General features: G+C 47.9%; 1 protein-coding gene across 7 annotated transcripts in view; it reads left to right on the top strand.

Moving 5' to 3' along the window:
• ARHGAP22 (Rho GTPase activating protein 22) overlaps positions 1-25,276 on the top strand; it is a 168,064-nt gene that overhangs the window by 56,837 nt on the left and 85,951 nt on the right. For all 7 annotated transcript variants that reach the window (XM_029932092.1, XM_029932094.1, XM_029932093.1 and 4 more), the window contains one exon: positions 22,574-22,661. In XM_029932092.1, the coding sequence (XP_029787952.1) occupies positions 22,574-22,661 (88 nt within the window). The remainder of the gene's footprint in view (positions 1-22,573; positions 22,662-25,276) is intronic.

Raw genomic sequence — 25,276 nt, 5'->3', positions numbered from 1 at the left:
AATAAATGTAGGGACACCTACGTGGCTCAGTCAGTTAGGTGTCTGACTTCGCCTCACGTCATGATCTCATGGTTCATGGGTTTGAGCCCCGCGTCAGGCTCTGTGCTGACAGCTAGCTCAGAGCCTGGAGCCTGCTTCGGATTCTGCGTCTCCCTGTCTCTCTGACTCTCCCTTGCTCGTGCTGTCTCTCTCTGTCTCTCAAAAATAAATAAAAAACATTAAAAAATGAATAAATGTAAAAACAAATTTTTTTAAATAGTTAAAATGCTGGGGCGCCTGGGTGGCTCTGTCAGTTTAATGCCCGACTTTGGCTCAGGTCATGATCTCACAGCTTGTGAGATGAGCGCCACCTGGGGCTCTGTGATGCTTCCTCGGCCCTCTCTTCGCCTTGCTCCCCGCCTCCCCAGCCCCACCGCTGAGCCCACTCCCCACACTGGGCAATACACTTCTGGCTTGCCCACCACCATTTGCCTTCTGGCCTTTACTTTTTGTGTTCCAGACCGGCCTTGGCCCTTCAACAATGTCTTGACTTTTCTGGCTGAACTGTTAGTGACTCTTATGCGTGACTATCAGGTCACTCTGATGACTGTGAAAGTTTCCAGGGTCTCTGGCCTCTTAGGGACCTGTTTGTGGCCCCTCCTGTCACCCCTCCTGGCCCAGCCTCTGGCACCATCTCCGGGGAGAACTGCATGTTGATGCTGGGCAAGCCCAGGGGACTAAAGGAATACACTCAGGACCCAGGCCATGTGTGGACCTCTGCCACGGGCTTCCCCACATACTCCTCATCCCATCTCCCATCAGCTGCCGCTCCATGAGGAAGCCATGTCTCCCAGATTTCCTGAACCAGACACTCTCCTCCCTCATGTGTTATATTTTCCAGACTTCAGTGGCTTCTAATGGGAACACCTAATAAAATGGTGGTGTCCACATCCACATTCCCAGCCTAGAGGAGCCTGGGACCCAATCCAAACTAAACCAGGTCATTCGTTGCCAGGGAGCCTTTGGGTCTCTACAAGGAGACAGTGTCTCCCAACAGATGCCCGCGTCATGCCCAGGGCCCCTGTTTTAGCCTCTCTGCACCTGGCTGAGTCTCCCAAATCCTCATGGGACTCTATCCTTTCCCATAATTCCCTTCCCCCACAAGCCCTGTTACACAGGTCCCCAGTCTCAAGGAGACTGTTGGTTAAGTTTGACTCATTTAGCTTATACAGTATGATCTCAAACCTGCACGCCTGCTGGCAACATAGCCCACGCATTTCCACTTAATTGCATGAACTACATGTAATGGGCTAATTCCCAATATCTGGTTCCTGGAAAAATGTGCCCTGCTCACTGTTTACAGTGACAGAAGTGCCCAGGCAGTAAGCACCCTCCTAACAGACAGCCTGTCGTCTGTCTAGCAGATGTAATTGTCGAGAGGAGGGATGTCCAGCTACCCTTGACGCTGCCCAGAGCACACAATGCGTGACGAGGATGACTCTCGGCCCATATTCTCGTTCTCTCTCAGAGCCCCGTTACTTCCCCTCTCGCCTTCTCTCTAGCAGGAAGGTCAGTGGAGAACATAAGAACTAGAGACGGAGAAATCCAAGATGATGGAGAAGGGGCTGTATGAGCTCACGTAGGAGGATGAGGCAGAAGGGCTTTAGGACAGAACCTGGAGGTGTGCCCCGTCCCTACCGCTTTTCCCAGTACGTGCCTCCGATGGTTTCTCCAGCAGACGGACCTTGCGGTTACTAATAGAAGATTCCAGGTTTTTGCGTCTGAGTGGGTTTAGCTTGTTGGAAATGTTTCTTAAGCCATGAAACCTTTTGCCACATTCTCTGTTGAGCAGCCTGGTCTGGTGGAGGGCCCACTTTTAGTCTAGTGACCCAACATCCAAGTCTGAGTCTTTTGGTTTCAAATAGAAAAGGAACAGGATAGAAAGTGACAAGGATCAGGGCACCTGGGTGGCTCTGTCGGTTAAGCGTCCAACTTCAGCTCAGGTCATCATCTCACAGTTTGTGAGATCAAGCCCCGCGTTGGGTTCTGTGCTAACAGCTCAGAGCCTGGAGCCTGCTTTGGATTCTGGGTCTCCTTTGCTCTCTGCTACTCCCTTGCTCATGCTCTATTCCTCTCTGTCTCTCAAAAATGAATAAGTGTTCAAAGAAATGTAAAATAAAAATAGAAAATGGCAAGTATAACTTCCAAAATGTACAATGGGAAAAATGTAACAAATTCAATGCGATCAATTCAACCAATGGGAAGAAAATGGGGGGAAGGAAAAAAAATAAGAAGGAAGGGTAAACAGAAAATAAAAAATAAGCAAATAGGATGACAAGGATTAGGGATGAAGAGTCATCATAACAAATGTGACTAGGTCAGATTCGTCACCCTCTTAAATGACAGAAAGTGGAGGGTTGGCTTTAAAAAAAAGCAAAACCCAAAAAGGTTGAAAAACAAAACAATGGAGACAAGATAAGCCAGCAAGTGCAAGCAGAAAGAGAGCAGAGTTAGCAACATCAAAATCAAATAAATAGAATTCAAGGTGATGGGAACAAAGGGAAATATTTCATAATAATATAAACAACATACCGAGAAAATGGAGCAGCTGTGAACTTTCATGCTCGTAATCACCTAGCTATGAAGGATACATAACAAGGAAAACCAAAACTTGTTGTTCTCCAATTTTTTTTTCAAAAAGAGAAATTACAGGGACACATTCATTGACTGCGGGGCAGAAGAAATAAAGCGAGAACAAACCGATAGTGAGGGTGTATATGCAAGAGAGAGAGAAGTTCTATATATGTGGAGATGAAGCACATGCTTCATAATACCTCCCAAAGCAATAAAAAGATCGAAAGTTAAATCAGACTTCTAGTTAAGGATGACTAGATTCAAAACCCCCACAACTCCAGTGGGCACCACTGAAGGGCACTTTTGAAGGTGTGAACATACCTGCGGGAAGGGACGGAGGAGACCACCGCCACATAGCATCCCAGATGCCAGAAAACAGATGGGCGAGGCGTGGCTGATTCAGCAGACCCAGGAGAGTAAGGTCCGAGCCAGCACTAGGACAGCACAAAAGTCTGTCTGGTTTGCAAAGCGGCGCCCCCTCATTTCCCACCAAAGATTCAGGAATTGGCAAGACCGGATATCTCTGGAAATGAGGGCAAGAGAGGAGCCAAAAACAGAAGAACTGGTGGAAGGTCAGCTTAGAAAGCAACTAGGTCACAGATGTCCTGAGCAACCTCATGTAAAGCCTGACTGCGTAAAGTGGAGTTGGTTCTCTGGGAGGAATGGGCGGGGGGGGGGGCACCCCAGGCTGAAGACGCTGGCCCCCTGGAGCACAAGGCAGGGGTTGATGGGCTACAGTTACTTGCCTCCCCCACCCCAGTCATCATCCCACATGTGGCTCCCAGGCCCCGGCAGTCAGGAACAGCCCTCGGGAAGGAAATGAAGAACTTTCACTGAGGAATCCGGCAGGCCAAGAAAAAAATCACAAAATATACCGACAGCAGTGCTTCCCCAGGGAGGCAGCCCCGGCCCATCTCCTCCATTGGCCTGTCGTGTAGACAGTTCCTCATGGCCCCTCATACAGCTTCTGGCCCACTGTTTACAGAGCCATTCCTAAGCGGGGGTGAAGAGATTTGGGTCACTACCTATTTAAGGAAAGAATCGCATGTGAAGGACAGACACATACACAGGAAAGGAAAGCAGGAAGGAAGGAAGGAAGGAAGGGGAAGGAAGGAAGGAAAAGAAAGAAAGGAAGGTTAAGAAAAAAGAAGGAAGGAAAAGAAAGAATGAAAGAAAGAAAGAAAGAAAGAAAGAAAGGAAGGAAGAAAGAAAGAAAAAGGAGAGGAGGAAAGAAGAAAGGAAGGTGGAAAGAAGGAAAGAAAGGAGGGAAGAGGGAAGGAAGGAAGGAAAAAAGGAGTTGGAGGAAACAAAAACCATGTGGGGGGACATTTATATAAAACCGTGCAGAACATCCTCAGAGACAGACCACTAAAATGGACAGTCAGCAAACAAACCACTTCCCAGAATCCAGAAATAAAATATCAGAAACAAAACCCCAAGGGAAGAGTTGGAGGGAAAATGTACACAATCTCCCGGAAAGAAGAGAGAGAAGAACAACCCGGAGGAGAAGAGGAAAGGTAGCCCACCATTGGAATGGGAGGAGTTCTAGAAAGAGGGAGACAGGATCCTTAGACGCTTCTGTGAAATTCCATCTCGGATGGAATAAAAACCCTGAGCGTCTCTGTAACCAGCTCGCTGTGGAGGTGCAGGAAGCCATCTAGGGGCAGGGACATGAATAAAGCAAAATCTCAGCCTTCTGTGCTGGGAATTCTATAGATAATACCTAGAATTTTAATTCGAGACATAGCAATGTAGGCATACTATTTTGAAATGAACATAAGAAATGAAAGAGAAAAGCCCCATCAGGAAGAGCTGGAAACAGTGATTGAGATTCGGACAACGTGGAAGAGGAAGGGATTGCTGCCTCCCGCCCTGCCTTACAGGACGATTTGATTCGTCCAACTGTGTTGAGACATAACCTTAACTCAAACAGTGGGTGAAATACAGTGAAATAATTTAGCTGGGGAGTTTTCAGAATACAAGCTGTGGGAGGGCACGGAGAGTGAGGTGGTGGCCAAAACACTCGGGATTTATCTGCATTCTTTTCATTTCTTACAGTGAGACTGTACTCATTGATATCCCTATTTTACATTTTTTGATTAAGACAAGAAAAGAAAAACTAAATCCAGAAAGGGACAGGGACACAACCCCGGAGGGTTCTTCAAGGAACCAGAAGGGGGATCAGCCGAGGGTTCAAAGGGCTCCCACTTCTAGACAGAGCCGCCCAGCCCAGCCCCCCTCTGCAGAGCTGACCGGGCACATTGGAAATGCTCAGAAAATGCATTTAAAGTGAGCCTGGGTGGGAGGAGGGGTGCCTAGCAGCTCACCCCAAGAAGGAGCGCAGTCTCTGAAGTCCAGGTGCGAGGCTCATCGCATTGGTGGGGACACAACCCGAAGACAGGATACCAGAAGCTGCACCTGCAGGGGCTTGGCTGCCACGTGCGGGAGGCTGCGTCCTTATTCTGTCAACAGTGTTGGGGGACTCTGAAGGTTTGGGGGCTCAGACTTGGCCCTCAGAGCTCTGAGAGGGAAGTCTTTCAGTGACAGGACAGGCAGGGGTTGGGAGGGGGACAGGCTGGAGACAGAATCATCATTGAGATGAGGCCCTTGCCCTGACATTAAGTGTGGTCTAGAAAACCACCGTGTGCAGGAGCAAGGAAGTGGGGAGCCTTGGGAGCCTCAGGGGGGAAAGCGTGGCAGGTGACAGCTGCAGCCTGGGGCGACAGAGTCTCAAATCTACGCCCCTGGTTGACTGAGGCACCCGCAGACATTAGCAGAGGTGATTTAAAAATCACTTGGAGAACAGTCTGGGTTTGGTTTTGTTTTTTCCAAGGGGATAAGTAATGGGAAGCTCAGCCGTGGGAGAGGAGATTGATTTAAAGTTTGATTTAATTTCGAGTAAAAGCTTGGAGTTGGGAGGAGGCAAGACAAGATGGATGGGAAAGCAGATGCACTTCTAGGAGCAAACATTAACATTGGACAGTCAGAAGTCAGAAATCTTAAAGAACGAGGAAACCTCAGGGGGGAAAGGGAGGCCATCTGACCCCAGAGCTGGAAGGTCACAGGGAACGCACCAGCATGCGGCCAGTCAGCCCCAGCCTCCAAAGGTGTAGGGCAAAGGGAGAACGGTGCTGTTGTGAGCTGGTTCCTCAGGTCCTTGCCCATGGGGACGGTGCCTGGATTTTTCCGGTGAGGGAAGTGGGGGGCTGGCATCAGGCCTAGGCTGATGGGTACCCCACCGTAGTTCCTGAAGTCTGACAGATGTGCAGCAGGACTTCCGGGAAGCAGTCCTCGCTGTGCTGCTTAATGTCTGCCCGTGGAACCTCTCAACTTGGCAAGTGTGAGGCTCCACCCAGCACTGCCCTTATCCCAGCCCTGTCTAGGGCCGTAATCAAGATGCTATCAGGCTGGTCAGAGCCATCCCCTGCTCATAGCAAGGCAGAGATAGTCAGATGCCCCCTCACGTCTAGATTTTGTAAATCCCATTCAGCCAGAGTTGATTTAGCGTACTCTGAGCATCCTTCATGGGCCGTGAACTGTTGCTCAAACCAGTGATGATGATGATGATGATGATGATGATGATGATGATTGTTGTTGATTTTGCTGCAGCTTTTTCTTTTTTTTTTTAATTTTTTTTAATGTTTTATTTATTTTTAATACAGAGAGAGACAGAGCATGAGAGGGGGAGGGGCAGAGAGAGAAGGAGACACAGAACCAGAAGCAGGCTCCAGGCCCTGAGCTAGCTGTCAGCACAGAGCCTGACGCGGGGCTCGAACCCACGAACGTGAGATCTGACCTGAGCTGAAGCCGGAGGTTTAACCGACTGAGCCACCAAGGCGCCCCTGCTGCAGCTTTTTCTTAAAATGTTTTTTTTTAATTCATTTTTGAGAGAGAGAGAAAGAAAGGCAGTGGAGGCAGGGGAAGGGCAGAGAGAGAAGGAGATGCAGAATCCGAAGCAGGCTTCAGGCTCTGAGCTAGCTGTTAGCACAGAGCCCGGCACGGGGCTTGAACCTATGAACTGTGAGTTCATGAGCTGAGCTGAAGTCAAATGCTTAACTGACTGAGCCACTCAGGCCCCCTGCTGCTGCTTTTTTTATAACACTTCCTGAGTTTAATGTCTGTTCTCCATTCTCAACTGTAAACTTCATTCAGGCAGGGCGAGGTTTATCTTATCCTTTCTCTTTTCCCACCACCTAGCACGGCTGCTACATAACTGATTCTTGGTAATATTTGATGCCTACATGAATAATTGAATGAATGGATAAATGAATGAATGAAGAAATAAACTGAATGAATGAGTGAATTCTGACCCAGCCCTGTGTTGGATCTTCAGTAGGATCCAACTTAATTGTTTTTGTAAAATGCCTGATGGCCGGCAAGGCGCTAATTGGACTGCGTTCCTTTATTAGAACGTAAGCTCATCAAGGTCAGGATTTCGTCTGTTTTGTTTATACAATGTCCTCGGTGTCCAGAACAGTGCCCAATAAGAGTAGACGCGCAGTAAACACTTGTTGAATAAACATTCATGATTCCCTTTGAGGCTCGCAGCACGCTTACGAAGGCAAATAGAAGTCATTTCTGCTTTTCCCCCGGAGAACGGGGCGTTCAGAATGATGAAGTAGAAGCTTAGTACTATGATTTTCCATATTTGGCATCAGAGAACCTGGGTTCAAATCCCATTTATACACCTACGAGTTGCAGATGTGGGGAGGCCTTTGCAGCTTTGCAGCCCCCTTGCTCCCAGCATTGGTGCGGTGCTCTGGGGCCCTCGCTGTACTAAGGATCGGACCATGGGAATGGGTGGTGGTGGTGTCATAGCTGCCCAAACTCTCAGGGACAAGAGTCCTTCAATCCTTCAAATGGGATCTACAATAGAAGAGCTCCACAAGGCATTAAGAAGGCTTCTAAAATGAAATGTGAAGGGCTTCTGGGTATCTTAGTCGGTTAAGCATCCGACTTTGGCTCAGGTCATGATCTCGTGGTTTGTGAATTTGAGCCCTGCATCGGGCTCTGTGCTGACAGTGCAGAGCCTGTGGCCTGCTTTGGATTCAGTGTCTCCCTCTCTGTCCCTCCTCACTTGTTCACTCTCTCTCAAATTAATAAACATTAAAAAATAAAAAATAAATAAATAAACGATAAAATGAACTGTGAAAAGCAGGTGGCAGATCCAGAAAGTGAGGATCACCCAAACCTGCAGGTTTCCCTGAGATCAGCCTTGCACAAGATCCACATTGTCTTTTTCAATGAGTCCAGGCCAGGGGCTGTCAGGACTGCCATGGACACCTGCTGTCTGGACCTCAGCAAGCTGTTTTACAGAATCCCACATGATAGAGAAGGACAGACTTTTGGAGTTTGGGTTCCATGCTTACTAGCTAGGAACCAAAAAAGAGATCTCCTGCTCTGAGCCCCCATTCCTCTGTGTGAGACGAGAATTACCACAGACCTTATAGGGCTGCCATGACAGTGAGATTCTACATGTAGATGACACCCTAGCGGTGGTCTTCTCCCCTGGGTGGAACTGGAGCCAGGGAAGGCTTAGCGAGTCACCCAGCTCAATGAAGCAAGGGGAGTCCAGTGGCGCGCACCATGACCCTGGTCTTGGCTCTGCCTTACTTCCTGGCTTTGAATGTAATGAAAAGCGAACACTTACATGCATTGTGAACCAGGCATGGTTCAAGATGCTTTGCATGTATGAACTTGCTTTAATGTTCATAGCAACCGTACAAGGTATGTGATATGATGGTCTCCAAGGACGGCCACCACCCGGTCCTGCCCTCCCTGAGTGCACACTGCTCCTCCCAATAGGAATTGGAATTGATTTCCTCTCCTCTGTTTCTGGTGAGACAGAAGTGATGCTGGGCACGTTCCAGGTTCGGCTCTTGAGCCTCTAGGCAGCTTCTGCTTTTGCTCTGGGAAGCTACTGCCCTGCTCTGAGGATGCATGAGTGGGCATTCTGGCCCATGGAATCATGAGAAATAATGGGGGGGAAAATCAGTTTTTTAAGTCACTAAGATCTGGGGGGAGGTTTCCTATACAGCAGTAAATGACTGAAACAGTTTAGGAATGGTCATTATCCTCGCTTTCCAGAGAAGAAGACTGAGGTACAGAGAGGTTAAGTGATTTGCCTGAGATCACATAAAGCTAGTCCGTCCTAGCACCAAGATCCCAAACTAAACAATGTGACTCCACACTCCACTCCCTTAGTCCTTATGCTGTTGTGTGCTTTTGATGACCTTAAAAAACCAAAGATACATTTAGTGAATCTGCAGAGGAGGGAGGAACAGCAAAGGTGGAAAACAGCATGGAGATTCAAAATGACTTTGACAGGCTGGTTTCATGGGAAATTGTTAAGATAAAATACAAAGCCCTCCTTTTGGTTCAAAACAAATCACTTGATTTCACAGAATAGGGAGACCTAGATTAAAAACAGGTTGAATGAGGCAGAGGTAAGAGTTTTAATTAGCTTAAAAGCTTAGTAGAGACTCACAGTGAGATAAGGTTGCCAGAAGAACTGGGGGCTGCGGGTTGTTATTGAGATGGAGAGAAATCAGAACAAGGGATGGGAAATCCCATTAAGCTCTGCTGTGGTCATACCAGGTCACAACTGTCACATGATAGCCCCTCGAGGCACCACACTTGCAGTGTAGCAGGGCACCCAGGATGGCAAGGGGGTCTGAACTCCTGTCCACATAGAGACGGACTGAATAAATCATCTAGTGAAGACAGATCCTGGGAAGGACACCAGTTCAGGCACTGCACCTCATGTGAACAAAACTAGATCTATTCTATGAACCTCCAGAAGCTGTAGCCAGGACAAGTGGGATTACACAAAGGCCACCATGTCCTCCTATATGTGAAGAACTCTCTGTTTATCAGAGTGGTCTCCTGGTCAGGGCTGAGCTCCATCCCTGGTGCTGGGGAAGCTGAGGACAGACCGCCACTTGGCTTCAAAGACGGTTGGTCATTGAATAGGAAGTTGGCCAGAGAGGATCTCTGAGTACCCTTTAAACTCTCAAAGCCAAAATGTCAGTAGAGACCTTTCATGGAATAGAGGCACAATAACTAGAGTCAGCCAAACCATGGTGGTTTGTAGAAGTTCCATTCTGGATGAGTGAAACACAAGGTGGAAGAAGCAAGCAAGCTCTGGGGGTCTGGCCAGACCAGGGCAATTTCCCAGAGTTCCTGCTGTCGACACCACCCTCAGTCTTAGGCGGCCATTTGGTAAAGAGCTCCAACCATGGCACCTGGCAAGGGTCTTCATGGAGCCACAATTGGTGGCAAGAGAGCTGATAGACACAGACCTTGATGCCAGGGCCCTTTGCAGCTGCTGTCTCCAAGTGGTCCCATTTGGCTTTCTAGTGAACTTGCCCCCTGACTTCCTTAGAACTTCTGGGGAGCCTGACTTCTCTTCCTCCTTCCTCCTTTCCACTGCAAATCTCTGTCCACAGAAGAGCAAGCGACGAATTACTTCCCTAGCTGCTACCATAGATCTTGCCACAGTGAATTCTAGCCAGTCTAGCTGCACTGAGAAGGAACACGCAAGCATGACAGAAAGGTGCTGAAGTATAGCAAAAGCCCCACTCACTGCCTCAGGATAACTGAAGAGCTAGTGAGCAGGTGTCCTCCACGGGGCATTAGAAGTCGCCATGAGCTAAGTGGGGACTGATAGTAACATTACTGTTGGTGCAGCAAAGAAAAATTAAACACTGAATGTTTTCTTGTTTAAACTGTCCTTGGGGGACACCTGGGTGGCTCAGTTGGTTAAACGTTCGACTCTTGATCTCTGCTCAGGTGTTGATCTCAGGGTCGTGAGTTCAAGCCCCACATTGGGCTCTACATTGAGCTCCACATTGGGCTTCATGCTGGGTATGAATCCTACTTTAAAAAAAATGCCCTTGGGGACAACCTCAAATGCTTCTGTTACAAAGAATTTCTCTTTGGAGTCTTCTAGAAAGAGAAAGTCTTCATTTATTTAGGTTCAAATATCAGAATTTATGGCTTTCCTTAAAGGAAGCTTTATATTTTTGAAGCTGTTTGAGATATATAACTCCCCACTATTAAGCAAATCAAAATGAAAATTCTAGTCAGTTACTTTAAATCAAATAGAAACATACTTAGTAAATTCAAATTGGTAACAGCAGCCACTTCATTTTAAAACAATTTTTAGACAATGTTTAGTTAAAACCATTTTCTTCTGCATCTGGCATGGGAAGGAAAAATATAAGATTGAAGGAATCATGCAAAAATATGTGTTTTAAAGCTTATTTTGGGGGTGCCTGGGTGGCTCAGTCAGTTAAGCAGCCGACTTCAGCTCAGGTCATGATCTCATGGTTTGTGGGTTTGAGCCCCGTGTTGGGCTCTGTGCTGACAGCTCAGAGCCTGGATTCTGCTTCAGATTCTGTGCTTCTTCTCTCTGCCCTTCCCCTGCTCACACTCTGTCTCTCTCTCAAAAATAAATAAACATTAAAAAAATTTTTTTTAAATAAAGCTTATTTTGTGCAATTCAGCAGTGGTTTTGAAGGTGAGCTCCTGAAATAACAAGACCAGTAATACCTTGTAAGTACCTACCATTAATCATTATATGGCAACATTTGCCACTGTTGTAGCGAAAGAAAACCAAGATCCTAAGAGCTTTGATGGCACACTCAAGAATATATGTCACAAGTGATAGGGGTCTGGTTGCCCCCGAATTCTTTTGCACCCAGAGTGTCATTGCCAACAAAACGGATCTTCGCCTTCTAAAAATGACTTCTATGTTTCCTTGAGTGTGGCCTAACTATTCGTGGAAATATCATGAGCTTCTCTCAGGGTCTGTTAATTTAAGTCAGCACGGATATTAGCTTATAGTACTTAAATGTCTCCCACTTGTAATCAGTCCTTTGGCTTTCGATTGAACCCAGTTAATTTACAGTAATAGCTACAAGACTGATTGGTAAATTGCTAGCTTTGTCAATTACTAGGCAGAAAAATGAATCAAATGACATTGAGGCAGCATGGGAAATATATTTCATTCATTGTTTAGACCAGAATAACTTACTTTTAATTATATTTGGGGCATTCTAGCTCCTTCATACATTAGTAGACCCCCGAGCAAAATGGAGGAGATTGGGAGTGTCCGTGCAGGTCTGCCGCCTCGTCTTGTCCCCCAAGGACACAGGGAGCATTTCCTGAATGAAGAGCAGCTTTTGAGAGGATGGGGATGAGGTGTGCCTTTCTCAGTAAACCACAGCCTGTACCCTTTGGCAGCAGTCATTGTCACAGGTCATCGGGGCACAGGTCAGTGTGTCGTGTGTCTTAGACTAACCTCTTCTCAACTAAACAGTACAGTGGCCACCCTCAGAGGCCCCAGGGGCCCCAGGGCACAGCACTAATTGCAGAGCCTCGAGAGCAATAAGACAGAACCGAACCATTTCCAGCCACGGGTGGGGCCCTCCCATCCAAGGCGAGCCCCCGGACCCAGCATCAACACATCCAATAGTGCAGATTCTGAGCAGAAACAAACTTGTGGAGAAATGTGCCCTGAAACACGGGCCAGGCTGAGTAAACAGAGTCAGCCTCTGGCACCGCCTGTCCATCATGGGGTCAGAAGGCTAGAAAGATGCCAGGGATGACCGCATGGAACAGCAGGCTTATGGTTCATTGCCACGGACCCCGGGCTGTGGAGAGCCCCTGTGTCTTCCCCCCGCATACACCCCCTTCATGCTGTGGGACAGGGGCCAAGGGGTACAGCCTACCAAGGGCTCCCAGTTCAGAGGGAACACCAGAGGCTTTTCCAAACCCACTAGGTAAGCTCCAAAGAGCCAAGAGCAGGGTGAGCTCTGAGGTGGAACAGAAATCTACCCAAGTTCTGGATCAGAGAAAATACTGGAACGAGGCAGGTAGCCAGTGAAGACGCTCTCCCCTTAAGGAGCTCCGAGCATGTGCCGCTGACGGCTGGTGCCCACGCGAATGCACCAGCTCTCTGCCGCAGATACCGAGTGCCCCGGCTCCACATGGATCAGGCTTATCTCCGTTTCTCCCTTAAGTCCTCCCTCTGGAAAACCAGGTATTTTAAGGAGGCAAAGAGGCCTACCATTGGGTCCAGTGAGCCATGGGGGAAGAGAGGCCACTCTGTCCAGGGGTGATCCTACAATGGCCAGGCACTGGCCAGGGACTGCTGTGGTAGCCATGAACCCTTACTTACACAGCAACCTACAGCCCTGCTGGGCTCCTTCCAGTGCTCTAGTCCAAAAAGTCAGGCAGGAAGTGGGTACTACATGGCCATCACAGTTCGAAGCCAGAACCCAGATGGCCCTCCAAGCCCTGCGTAGCGCCTCCAACCTCAAGAGTGAGGCAGCTTCTCCATGGCTTATAATACCATACCATGAGTAGATGGGCCTGATCTCTCATTGCCTTTCCCCCCGCAACATCCAATCAGAGAAGCAAGAGAATAATCTTTATTAATTAAACAGCTTGGCCTACATAAAAATACAATGTTTAAAATAGTGCTATGATTCTAAAACTTTGTGTGTGTATGTGTGTGTATGTGGCCAAGTGAGAAGTTTAGGATAAAATTATCTAAAATTTAATTTCTCAAAATAACTTCTAAATCGTTACCATAAACAAGGCTAAATGGTCCTGAAATCCCAGCACCTAAACATAATAAAGATATATCTTTTGCTGTGGACCAGGTGGCAAGCTTATTATCTGTCTCTCAAAGCCTCCAAGGTGGACCCAGTGGGGGAGGAAGAGAAAAGGCTGGAGGTCACTCCCACCCAGTCCCACTGGCCAGAGCTTTGTCACCACTAGAGGGTTCAGAAAACCCCTGTGTGAGCATTCTGGTCCACTGGTCACAAGTACTAGTTACCCTGCACACCTGGAAGACTACTCACCACCACAGGCACTGTGAGCCTGCCAGGGTGACCACGTGAGGCCAGGACACTAAATCTAGTGAGCACTGGCTCTACACAGACACTTTCCAATAAGGCATTGCGTTTCATTCCCATGGTCATGGGCATTAGAATGCCCACATTGAGGACCAGGGCCTGGGGTGAGAGGCTGAGCCCAAGGCTCCCTCACCAGGGTGGAACCGCGGTGTTAGCTGAGGACCCAGGTCACGGACTCAACCCCACCACCTGCTAAGAGGCTTAGGAATCCAATGAGATGGAGCCACCTAAAGGAATGGCCCAGAAATGACTCAATGCAGGTCAGGGGTACATGGGGGTCTAGACTAAGAGCCTGGAGTGGCACAGAACTAACTAACTAACTAACTACAGGAAAAACCAGGACCCCAGAAAGAGCACCCACCTACCATGCAAAGGATACTCCCTGGGGGGGTTGGGTTTGGCTGTTAGCTGTGAGGCCAGAGGGCTCATGGGGGCTCCCCCAGACCCCCTGCTTAGAGCTGCAAGTCTGCCACAGGCCCCAGGTCCCAGGCTCACCCTTGGATCCCAGCTGGATTGACCATATCATGGGCCTGGCGGGGCCCTGGGATGGGCAGCCCCACAGGTAAGGGATTCAGGGACTGTGGGCAGCTGAGGGGGCAGGGAGCTGGTGCTTAGACCCCAAAGCCCTGCTTCCTTCAATCCACAGTGCTGTCCCTCAGGGTACACCCAGGGACAGGCTCCCCAGGGAGACTTGGGAGAGCCAGCAAGTCAGTAGTAAAGCAGGGTGCGGGGACACGCGGAGCACACCAAATGTGTTTGGAGTGCACGGGACACAGCATCACTCTGGAATCTGCTGGGAGAAGCTTTGGGACCAAGTCCTTAGGAAAGACACAGGCTGGACAAGTGACTCATCTCGACCCCTTAGGGAGGGAAAGCACCTCGGCCAAAAAGCAATTTGTCTACAACTTCAGGTTGCCTTTCTTAATATCTGCATTTTAGACAGTAATAGCCCTGGTTCCAGGCTTGAGTGATAAGGAAAAAGAGGGCGTTCTCTGCTTGGCACTGAACTTCGTTCCGATCTGTGTTATTTAAAATTCGGAGTGGTTCAGTTCCTGGTTGAGTGTCAGAGGCTAAAGCTTTTTAAGATTGATCTGAGGCCACAATCAGAATTACAGGAGATAAGGAACCTTGAGTGATTGCTTTTTGAAACGTGTCTGCAATTTTCCAAGATGCTGCCGGGGGAAAATCTTATCATGTCCTTGCTAAGGAGCATTTCAGAAGTTGGTTCTTCAGACAGTCTCCCTCCAGACAGGGTGAAAAATGAAGACTTCCCAGACAGCCAGCCTTTGATCAGGTTGGAGAAAGAGCTCAATTAGAGGGCGATGTTCTCAGAACTATCACGAACCCTAAAACAGACCAGTGGGAGGAGTGCGGACACCCCAGGTCCTGCAGGAGGTCCCCACAGGGCTGTCATCGCAAACTACTAAGGAGGAACCCCACTGTCACCCTCCTGAGACTCCTGAATCTACATCAGACCTTATTTTGTGCCACAAGCGATGGTCTTATTGGGAGAGGGGATGTTGCCAGAACAAACTGATGTGGTGACCAAAATAGGTTTAACAATAATAATTATGACAATTGCTCCCTATTCATTCAGACTTTAGTGCTTACAAGGCACTAGCTCAGGCGGCCGGGGAGGAACAAAGGACAGAAGTTAATATCTTCCTTTTTCCAGGTAAGAAACCCTGGCCTCAGCCCAGGAGCTGCTTGAGTCCCACCTCAGTGACAATGTCACAATAATTCAAACCTCTAGAATTATTTTGAAACGTTTATAAATATTCTAACTCCCATGAAATGGTCATAAGCGGACCCCATTCCCTGACTATGAAATAATTCAGAAATTACAACATCACTTACTCTGGACAGGCACTGAATTGGGTGCTATCCAGGCATGAGCTCATGAAATCTATAAAACACAGCATGTGACATAGGGGGGAAACTGAGGCTCTCCTGTCTGACCCAGAGTCCCAGTCATTAAGCTCTTACAAGGTCACCTCCACCATGCTGCCGTCCTGGGTGTCTGCTACTGCACACCAAGTCCTCTGCTCACTCTATCCCATTTGGTTCCCCCAAAACCCCATTGAACAGAGAGGGAAACTGAGGCTGGGCGAGGCAGCCTAGTTCACATGCTTACTGTGGGTAAGCAGCGGTAGAGGATCGACACCAGATCTGTCTGCAGATGCACCTGTGAGGTTTCCACCACAGTCCCACACCACCCCAGACCTAAAGGGTAATTGTTGCTTACCTTCCTGCAACGTGGGTGAGTCCTGAAGGTGAGACAACTCAATGGAGAGGAACAGAAATCTTTTGTCCTGTTGCTGCTGTTACCCTTACTGTCAGTCCCCTGGGGCCGAGCTGAGGCCTCCAGACCGCCAGGTGCCCTGGGAATCGTGTCCAAGAGGGATCATTTTGCCCAGCGAGCTGCGGCAGCTTCTCCAGTGGGCAGACCCTTGCATGCTGGTTAGAGGGCTTGGAGCATAGCTGTCACTAGATTTTGGTCCCATGAAAGTGGAGATGCCAGTAGCTCCAAATGTTTGCAGAAAGGAGGAGGAAGGGAAGATCACTGACGTTTGCATGAGAATGACAGAGGGGCATTCTGGCTGAGCAAATGCTGGCCTGGCCCTTGACACATCAAAAGAGGAGCGTTCCATCTGGGAGTAACAGCGGAAAGTTGGCAACAGCGTTTAGGTGTGGGCAGCACTCTGTGAAGTGTCTGACTGCCTTTTTTTTTTTAATGTTTATTTATTTTTGAGAGAGAGAGAGACAGTGAGAGCCAGGGAGGAGCAGAGAGAGAAAGAGAGGGAGACACAGAATCCAAAACAGGCTCCAGGCTCTGAGCTGTCAGCACACAGCCCGACACGGGGCTTGAACTCACGGACTATGAGATCATGACCTGAGCCGAAGTCAGACGCTTAACCGACAGCCACCCAGGCACCCCTGCATTTTTTCTTTTTTTACTTTTATTAAATTTCCTATATTTTGATGCCAGCATTATAGGGCAAACCAGAGAGCTGCCTCACCACTCCGTCCCGAAGTGTAAGCTGTCAGGGCCATTTCTGTATGTTTCGTAACGTGTGGGTTCTTGAGAGAGGGCGGTAACAGAAATTGGGATGGAATCATACTACAATTATTTTTCTAGCGCCCTGTTTTTTTTACTTAACAATTCAGATTAGAAGCCTTTTGCATTTACCTCATTCTGCATGGTTGTGCCCGAAATAATTTAACCACTCCCCCTTTGATGGACAAGTAAGCTGTTTTCCACTTTTTCCGTTAGGAAAACAATGCTTCAATGAGCATCATTGTACCTGTATCTTCGTGCGTTTGTCTTTCCTTGATACAAATTCTCAAAATTCACCACTAGGTTAAAGGGATATTTTATTGATTGCAAAATTGCCTTCAAAAAGAGTTTGTCAAATGTCAAGCGTATGAGAATGCCCAGTGATGTAGAGGGTCTTTCTGTGAGCTTCTTTGCCATCCTTGTATCTTCTATGATAAAGTATCTGTTCAAATGTTCTTAAATTTTGATTGTTTCCCCATTATTAAATTTGAGAATGCTTTTATATTTTTGGGTCAAAGTCCTTTATCAGACTCATGATTTTCAAATATTTTTTCATTCTCAGAGAGTCTCATATTCTCATTTCTTTCTCATGTTTTCATTCTCTTAGTATCTTTTAAGGAACAGAGTTTTTATTTAAATGAGTCAAATTATCAGTTAGTTGTTTCATGAAGTGAGCTTCTGATGGATCTAAGAAATCTTCGCCTAATCCAAAGTTATAAACACTTTCTGCCAGCAGATTCAGTCTTAGATTTTACATTTAGGTCTATGATTCATTTCAGCATATTATTGTACATGATGTGAGCCACGGATCAAAGTTTATTATTTTTGCATGTGAATATGGAATTGCTCACCTCTATTTACTGAAGATACTTCCTTTCTTCACTGGATTGCCTATAACTTTTGTGTGTGTGCGTGTGTGTGTGTGTGTATAAACGTCCTATTCTGTTTGATTAATCTACTTGTCTATATTGATGCCAATACCACAATGGTTGTGATAACTGTAACTTTATTATAAGTCTTGAAATCTGGCAGTATTAGATCTCCATCCAAATTTGTTGCTGTTTCAACATTGTCTGGCTATTACAGGTCCTTTATGTTTCCACATGAATTTTAGAATCAGCTGGTCAGTTTCTACCAAACACCCCTTGGGATTTTGACTGAGATTGTATTCAATCTAGAGAGCAATTTGGGGAGAATTGACATCTGAGCAATGAAGGGTCCTCTGACCCATGAACACAGTGTGTCTCTCCATTTATTTATGTCTTCTTTCATTTCTCCCAGTAATGATTTATAGATTTTAGTGAACAGATCTTAAACATCTTTTGCCATGCTCATCTCTAAATATTTCATATTTTTGATGCAAATTAAAAATGGTTTTGATTTTCAGTTTCCAGTTGTTCATTGTTAGTATCTAGAGATATGAGTCAGTTATGTGCATTTCTCTTGTACCCTTGCAACCTCACCAAACTCACTTATCAGTTCTAGTAACTACAAACTAGTAGTTTAGTTTTTGTAGGTTTTCACCAGATTTTCTATATAGACAATTAAGCTGTCTGTGAAAGCACTTTTACTTCCTCACTTTTAAAAACAATTTTTTAAATGTTTATTTATTTTGGGGGGGGAGAGAGCACAAGCAGGAGAGGGGCAGAGAGAGAGGCAGACACAGAAACTGAAGCAGGCTCCAGGCTCTGAGCTGTCATTACAGAGCCACACGCGGGGCTAGAATTCACAAACCATGAGGTTGTGACCTGAGCTGAAGTCGGACACCATCTGAGCCACTCAGGCGCCCCTTACTTCTTCCTTTCCAATCTGAGCACCTTTTTTCTTGCATTGCTATAGGAGCTAGGACTCTGGTGTAATATGTCATAAAAGTGATAAGAATAAACATCATGGTCTTAGGGTAAGGACTTTCAGTATGGTATTAGCTTTTAGTTTTTTATAGATACCATTTATCAGGCTGAGGGAGTTGGTTTTATCCCTAATTTGTTGAAATTTTTAACCAGGAATGGATGTTGTATTTTTTCCAATGTGTCTTCTGTATCTACTGAGATGATCCTATCCTTTCTCTACTTTATTAATATGGTGAATTACAGTTTGCCTTTTCACATGTTGTTACATTTGATTTGCTAAATTCTTGCTGAGAATTTTGGCATCTATGTGTCTGGGGGATCTTCATCTGTCATGTTGTTTTCTTGTAATAACTTTGACTGGTTATATGTAATGATAAAGCTGGCCTCATAAAATGCATTGGAAAATAGGCTCTCTTTCTTAATATTCAAGAAAACTGTGGATAGTATTGGTACTATTTCTTTAAGTATTTTATAGAATTCACTAATAAAGCTATCTAAGTCTAGAGTTTTCTTTGTGGGAAGATTTTTAGCTACAAGTTCCATTTCTGTGCAAGGTATGGGGCTATGTGGCTATTTCTCCCTGAGTGAGGGTCCATAGTTTGTGTCTTTCTGGTCCATTTCAGCTCCGCTGTCTAACTAGCATAATGTTGTTCCTAACATCACCTTATCCTTCTAATATCTGAAGAATCTCCAGTAATATCACCTCTCTCATTCCTGATATTGGTAATCTCTTTTTTTCCTCTGATTAGTCTGACTAAAAGCTTATCACTTGTATTGATCTCCTTTAAAAACCAGCTTTTGGTTTCATTGATTTTCTCTATGATTTTTCTATTTATTTGTAGCCACTCTGATCTTTATTTTTTTCTTTCTTTTACTTTGGGATTAACTTGCCATTCTTTATGCTCTTTCTCAAGGTGCAGACCTAAGAGGCCTTTTTTCCAAATATCAGCACTGAATGCTATAGTTCAGTCTTTAAGTACTTCTTGAAAGGCATTTTGCAAATTTTTAAATGTCGTGTTTTTGTTTTTATCCGGTACAAGGTACTTTTTAATTTCTTTATTTTTTGACCTACAGATTATTTAGAAGTATATTCATGGGGTTTCCACATATTTGGGGATTTTCCAGAAATCTTTCTCTTACTGATTTCTAACTTAATTCCATTGTGGTCAGAGAACACAATGTTTTGTTGTATTGTGTTGTGTTTTTTTCTAATATTTATTTATTTTTGAGAGAGAGAAAGAGAGAGACAGAGCATGACCAGGGGAGAGGCAGAGAGAGGTAGAAACAGAATCTGAAGCAGGTTCCAGGCTCTGAGACAGCTGTCAGCACACAGCCTGACGCGGGGCTCGAACCCACAAACCGTGAGATCATGACTTGGCCAAATTCATCTGCTTAACCAACTGAGCCACCCATGGCGCCCCCATAATGTTGTATTTAAATTCTTTCCCACTAATTGAGACTTGTTTATGGCCATCATAGTGTCAAGTGCATTTAAAAAGAATGTATGCTCTGCTTTTGAGGGGGGAAGCATCAATTAGGTCAAGTTAGTTGATGGTGGTCTTTCAGGCCATCTATATCCTTACTGATTTCTTGTCGACTTTTCTGTCAATTTATAAAATCAGCCACGGGAGTTATTTATATCACAGCAGTTGGCAAACACTACAAATTTGGTGGCCTTATGTGTTCCTGAGAGCCTATGTTAAGCGTCTGCCAGCGCACAGACCCGGTGCCCTGTGTTTTGACAAACTCTAAGGCGATTCTCCCAGCTGCTCAAGGCTCAGCCCTGCCCTGAGTGTCTCCCCTGGGCCCTTCCTAGGGACTCCTCACGTGGCTCACGGCCATCTGGAGGAACGGGAAAGCAGACTGCCTCCGCTGCTCCTCTGCCCCCACCCAGTGCCCCAGCCACGCGCTGGGATCTAAGCCGGGCTCTCGACCCATGGAGGCAGGAGGGGTCTGGGTGGCCCCAAGCCAGTTCTGAAGGTCCCCTGCTGCGGCGGGAGGCTACTGGGATTCACAGACTGAGAGGAGAACAGTGGGTTCCAAAGTCACAGTCTGATTCTCCATGATGGCTTCTTGCGCCCAAAGTCAGACAGCAGCTGCTGTCACAAATGAGAGGTGAAGTACTCCGATGTCAGACGCGGCCGGGTGCACCTCCCAGCCTGCCCTTGCCAGCAGTGGGACCGGGAGCCGTTTGCTCTCTCTCCTCACCCTCCTTCTGGTCCTCCAGGAAGATGGGAAGAGTAGTATCTGCCCCGTGAGGTCTCCAGAAAGATTAGATCCAATGACTTAAACAAGAGCCAGGAATATAGAACCAGCCCCATAAACAGTAGCTGCGACCGCTTTTCTATTTAGCTGGAATAAAAGGTAATGTCAGTGTCGACCGTGTTACTCCCATTTTACGGATGAGCAATCTTGAGGACCAGAGGAATCAAGCAAGTGCCTAGTTACTGAAATAGCAGGCACCAGACATCATTCCGTCAGCCAGTGACGGGTCTTGTCCACGCCCCCCCATGAACCCGTGTCCCCACACTGGGGCTGCACTCCTAACTTATTCCCAGTGGTTCCAGATTCCCTAGCAAGAAAGTAACCGATAATTCAGTTACAACAATTACCAGCTGATTCTCTGGTTTATTGCTGTAATTCTCTAAAGCAACGACATTGGCCTGCCTTTACTGGCTTCTGTGAGAAAAGGTGTGTCCACGTGTCCCTTGCAGCCTGAGACACCAGCGGCCGGGTGGAGGCTCCAGCTACCGTGTTAAACCCAGGAATTGCCTGGAAATGATGGCGTGGGGAGAAGAGCACTCTGTGAGCACACACAGGAGTTGGGGACTGGAGGTGACACGAGGAGGTGCCCTCACCTGGGCAAACGCAGATGCAAGCGTGCTTTACTATGTGCCACACACTGCTGGAAGGCCTTCCCAGGACTCTTTCATTCAGTGCTCACAGCAGCCCCACAAAGCACCATTATCATTCCTGTTTCACGAATAAGGTAGTTGTGAGATTGCACAGAGAGGTTAAGCAATTTGTCTGAGGTCACACAGCCACTCAGTAACTGAGCCAGGACTTAAGCCCCAGATGTACGCTATAGAAATGGAATTTAAAATAGGTTTTGCATGGAGAGAGCCAAAAATGTACAGCCAGACTGTACATGTAATCTTAAATGAGGAAATCTGAACACGAACAAAATGAAGGAAAGCCATAGCAGAGATGAGTCGGGAACAGAGAAAGGGAAAAAGGAGGCCCTGCCTAGCGCTGTGGGTGGGAAAAGGACTAGAGGAAAGGTGGTTGTGACAGCACCCATCTCGAGCAGGACCTCCCGAACAGGAATCTGGTGTCTCAATGTCCCCCAAGGAGTGGGAGTTACTGCGCCATTGTCCGAATGGGGAAACTGAGGTTCAGAGAAGTTAAGTGCTCTGCCTGAGGTCACACAGCCCAGAAGTACAGGGTTGAGACTCAAACCCAGTGTGCCTGTCCCTGCACCCCATGGTCTTTCTCTGCATCTCTTAGCCTACCAGATTTCAGCACTGGAGAGTAGGGTAATGTACATACACAGACACCCCAGGCACACAGCGCGATCCGTGCCGGGTACCTGTGTGCTAGCTGACTCCCACTGAACAGGAAATGAAATCCCAGCCTCCAGGAGGGGGCAGAACCAGACTCACAGAGCTGTCGATCTCCCACGTCACCTCAGGGACAGTCACATGCAAGAAGCCAGCCCCTGTGTGGCAGCCTTCGCCTCCCTGACTCTTCAGAGCCTAAACCTCATGCCCCAGGAAGGCCACTGGTGGCCGCATTAGAACGGGGTGGGGTGAGGGGGTGGAAGGGGGTGAGGATGGGGGCCTCCTCCCTGCCTCAGATGTGCGTTTCCATGTCTTAACCAGGGAGTAACCCCACCAGGCTCTGCCTGTGGGCAGAGCTCTTCCAATCATGTGTGCAAACTGTAATGTCCATCCCAGTCCACCCGGGATGCCATCCACGCAGGCTCCTGCCAGCACCCTGTCTGCCCTGCCAGCACCTGGAGGGTTGGGCCCCTAACCCCAAGCCCCACCCTCTCTCCAGGAGCCTTGACCACAAGAGCCCTTTCCCAGCCATTTCATGCCTCCGGTGTTTTTGTCTCTTCACTTTAGGGATTTATTTCTCTACAAGGGACCCGGGTGACGGAACTCCTTCCTGGCCCCGAGGACGCAGGGAAGCACCTCTTTGAGATCAGCCCAGGTAGGCCTGAGCCCCTGTCAGCGCTGCGCCGGAGCTGGCCCTGGTGGCCCTGCTGGGTGTGTCACTGCGCCTCTGGCCTGGAAGGGCAGACCTCCTGCAGCGTGCTCCTCCCTGTAGGAACATCAGCGCTGTCCCCAAGCGCTACTCAGAATCTAGAGGACATTGCAAATCTGGGGGCATATTAGAAAATGCAATCAATTGTCTGGGTAATTCGCTTTCGGAAATTGGATTTTAAAATTCACAATAAGCACAAGGGAAACCAGGCAACGGGCATATCTTAGGATGAAGGTCCAAACACAACATCTGGATCACATGCAAATAAGTGCAGGGAAAACCCACCAGCACAGATACAGAGCCTTAAAGTAAGCTTTATCATGAATCTCGAAACAGAGAATTGAGATGTGGTGGGAATAAGGGAAATATTTTAATCCGAGGAGCTGCTACCGTGTTGGCAGTTACAAAACGATTAAAAAAAATTCCCAGTTTTCAAATGTGATTGTTATGGAACTAAGTAGATGTGCCTTGAAGATGAGGCCAGTCTGCGTCCAGAAGGCCTGGATCCGCAGTCGGGGGGTTTTGGTAGCCTGGCCTCCCCCAGAGACAGAGCCTGAGACCAGGCTCCAAGCAGTTTTATTCAGTGGTGATTCCCAAAAAGCAGGGTGAAGGGAAGAGGGAGGGAGAAAGCCACTCCGGGTATGGGAACCCAGGGTCCAACTCTGGGGTGTCTGTAGGGACCCTGGGGGGCAGGCCTCAGAGGTGCCCTGCCCATGGAGCGAGGGGTGGTGGGGGCTACCCCTCTTAGTTCCACCAGCTGCTTGGAGGTGGGGGGCATCTCTGGCCTGCCCTGCATGTGCCAAGCTCCCTGCAGACAGAAGGCCTCTGGGAGCATTGCAGGCATGTGAGCAAAGAGGCCACCCTCTGCCACCCCGCACCTACAGAACAGTGAGAGCCGGGGCTCTGGGCAGGACGTCAGTGACTGCCACCTCTTCATCACGTGCCTCCAGTGGGCCGTCCAAATTTAGACTTCCTTCTGGGAAGCCGTGGCTGTGAACGCAGTGCGCTCAGGTCTCGAAGGGCTCTGTGAGCCGACAGGCTTCCAGTCTCCCAGCAGCACGGCCCCCGCCAGTCTGATGAGGTGACCTGACGATACGCTGTACCCCAAGGGCCAGCCCAGGCGCAGGCCAGCCAGCAGTAGCCCGTGGGGAGCAGCAGTGAGTGCCGCCGGGCCCAGGGCAGGGACCTATTCACCTTTGCTCTGTCTCTACTGGGAATTCCAGAAGACACAGGCAGATGGCTGCACATAGGAAGCCCCTGCCCAAGTTCATGCCCTGTATGCAAAGTGCACGTGCCCCTGGTTTTCCCACGTGGGTACTTAACCTACCTTGTTATGAAAACTGCACATTAGAAGGTGGCAGCAGAGGGGTCCCAGGGTGTGCATGGAAAGAGAGGCTTGGCTGACCTTGGAACAGGAGTAGAGGCTTCTGCAAAGAAGATAGAAAAGAAATGAAGAGGGCAGTGAAGGGGACCAGGCCCTGCCATCTGAGGGAGGGGAAGCTGGGCATGGAAGGGAGCCTGGAGTAGGGGCCAGGGGCCTGCACCTGGGAATTAGGGAGGAGTAAGGTGAGGCTGGAACTGAGAGGTGGAGATCGACATGCCCTAGTCATGAATTCACAAAGGCCCTGAGCATGTGCCCCAAAGACAAGATAGGGAAAAAAAAAATCACCGGTGTGCAGGCTTTTTATCTGGGTCAGAGCTATTTACAAGGATTTCTTTCACTCTGGGGGGAAGAAGATCTGTTTGCCATGTAAGGTAATATTCACAGATCCCGGGAATTAATAAGTGGATATGTCTGGGGCGCCTGGGGGGCTCAGTCAGTTAAGCTTCTGACTTTGGTTCAGGTCATGATTTTGAGGTTCGTGGGTGCGCGTCCCATGTTGGGCTCCATGCTGATAGCTCAGAGCTTGGAGCCTGCTTCAAATTCTGTGTCTCCTTTCTCTGCCCATCCCCTGCTTGTGCTGTCTCTCTCTCTCAAAAATAAACATTAAAAAAATTAAGAGAAGAAAAAGATGTGGACATGCCTGTGGGACCATTATTCTGCCTACCACAATGCTCAAAACATCCCTCCAAGAGAAAAGTCCTTTTTTTTAATTTGAGAGAGAGAGCACACGCACATGTACACACATGTGGGGAAGAAGAGGCAGAGGGAGTGGGAGAGAATCCCAAGCAGGCTTCACTCTGTCAGCACAGAGCCCGATGCAGCGCTTGATCTCATGACCATGAAATCATGACCTGCCAACTGAGCCAGCCATACTTTATTTTATTTTAAATAATGTTTTTAAATTTTAAATAAAATTTTATTTAAAAAGACACTGGGGGGCTAGAGAGGAGATGACTTACCCACGGGCGCACAGCCAGATGATAGTAGAGGACCCAGGCCCAGAGCTGCTATCCCACACGGCCACCTGTTACAGGACCTAGTGTCTTTCCACCTGGGCACCATCACTGCCCCCGTGTCTTTGTGCACGCAGCCCTCCTGAAGGCTGTGGGGCAAGCTGGGGGTGACTGTGAAGGCAGCTGTGAGGCCGCTCAGGGAAAGCGGGTCAGTGATGGGCAGT

The sequence above is a fragment of the Suricata suricatta genome, chromosome 2, assembly GCF_006229205.1.
Source record: "Suricata suricatta isolate VVHF042 chromosome 2, meerkat_22Aug2017_6uvM2_HiC, whole genome shotgun sequence".
Lineage (NCBI taxonomy): Eukaryota > Metazoa > Chordata > Mammalia > Carnivora > Herpestidae > Suricata > Suricata suricatta.
The sequence above is the reverse complement of the archived record's forward strand: the minus strand, read 5'-3'. Positions and strand labels throughout refer to the sequence as shown.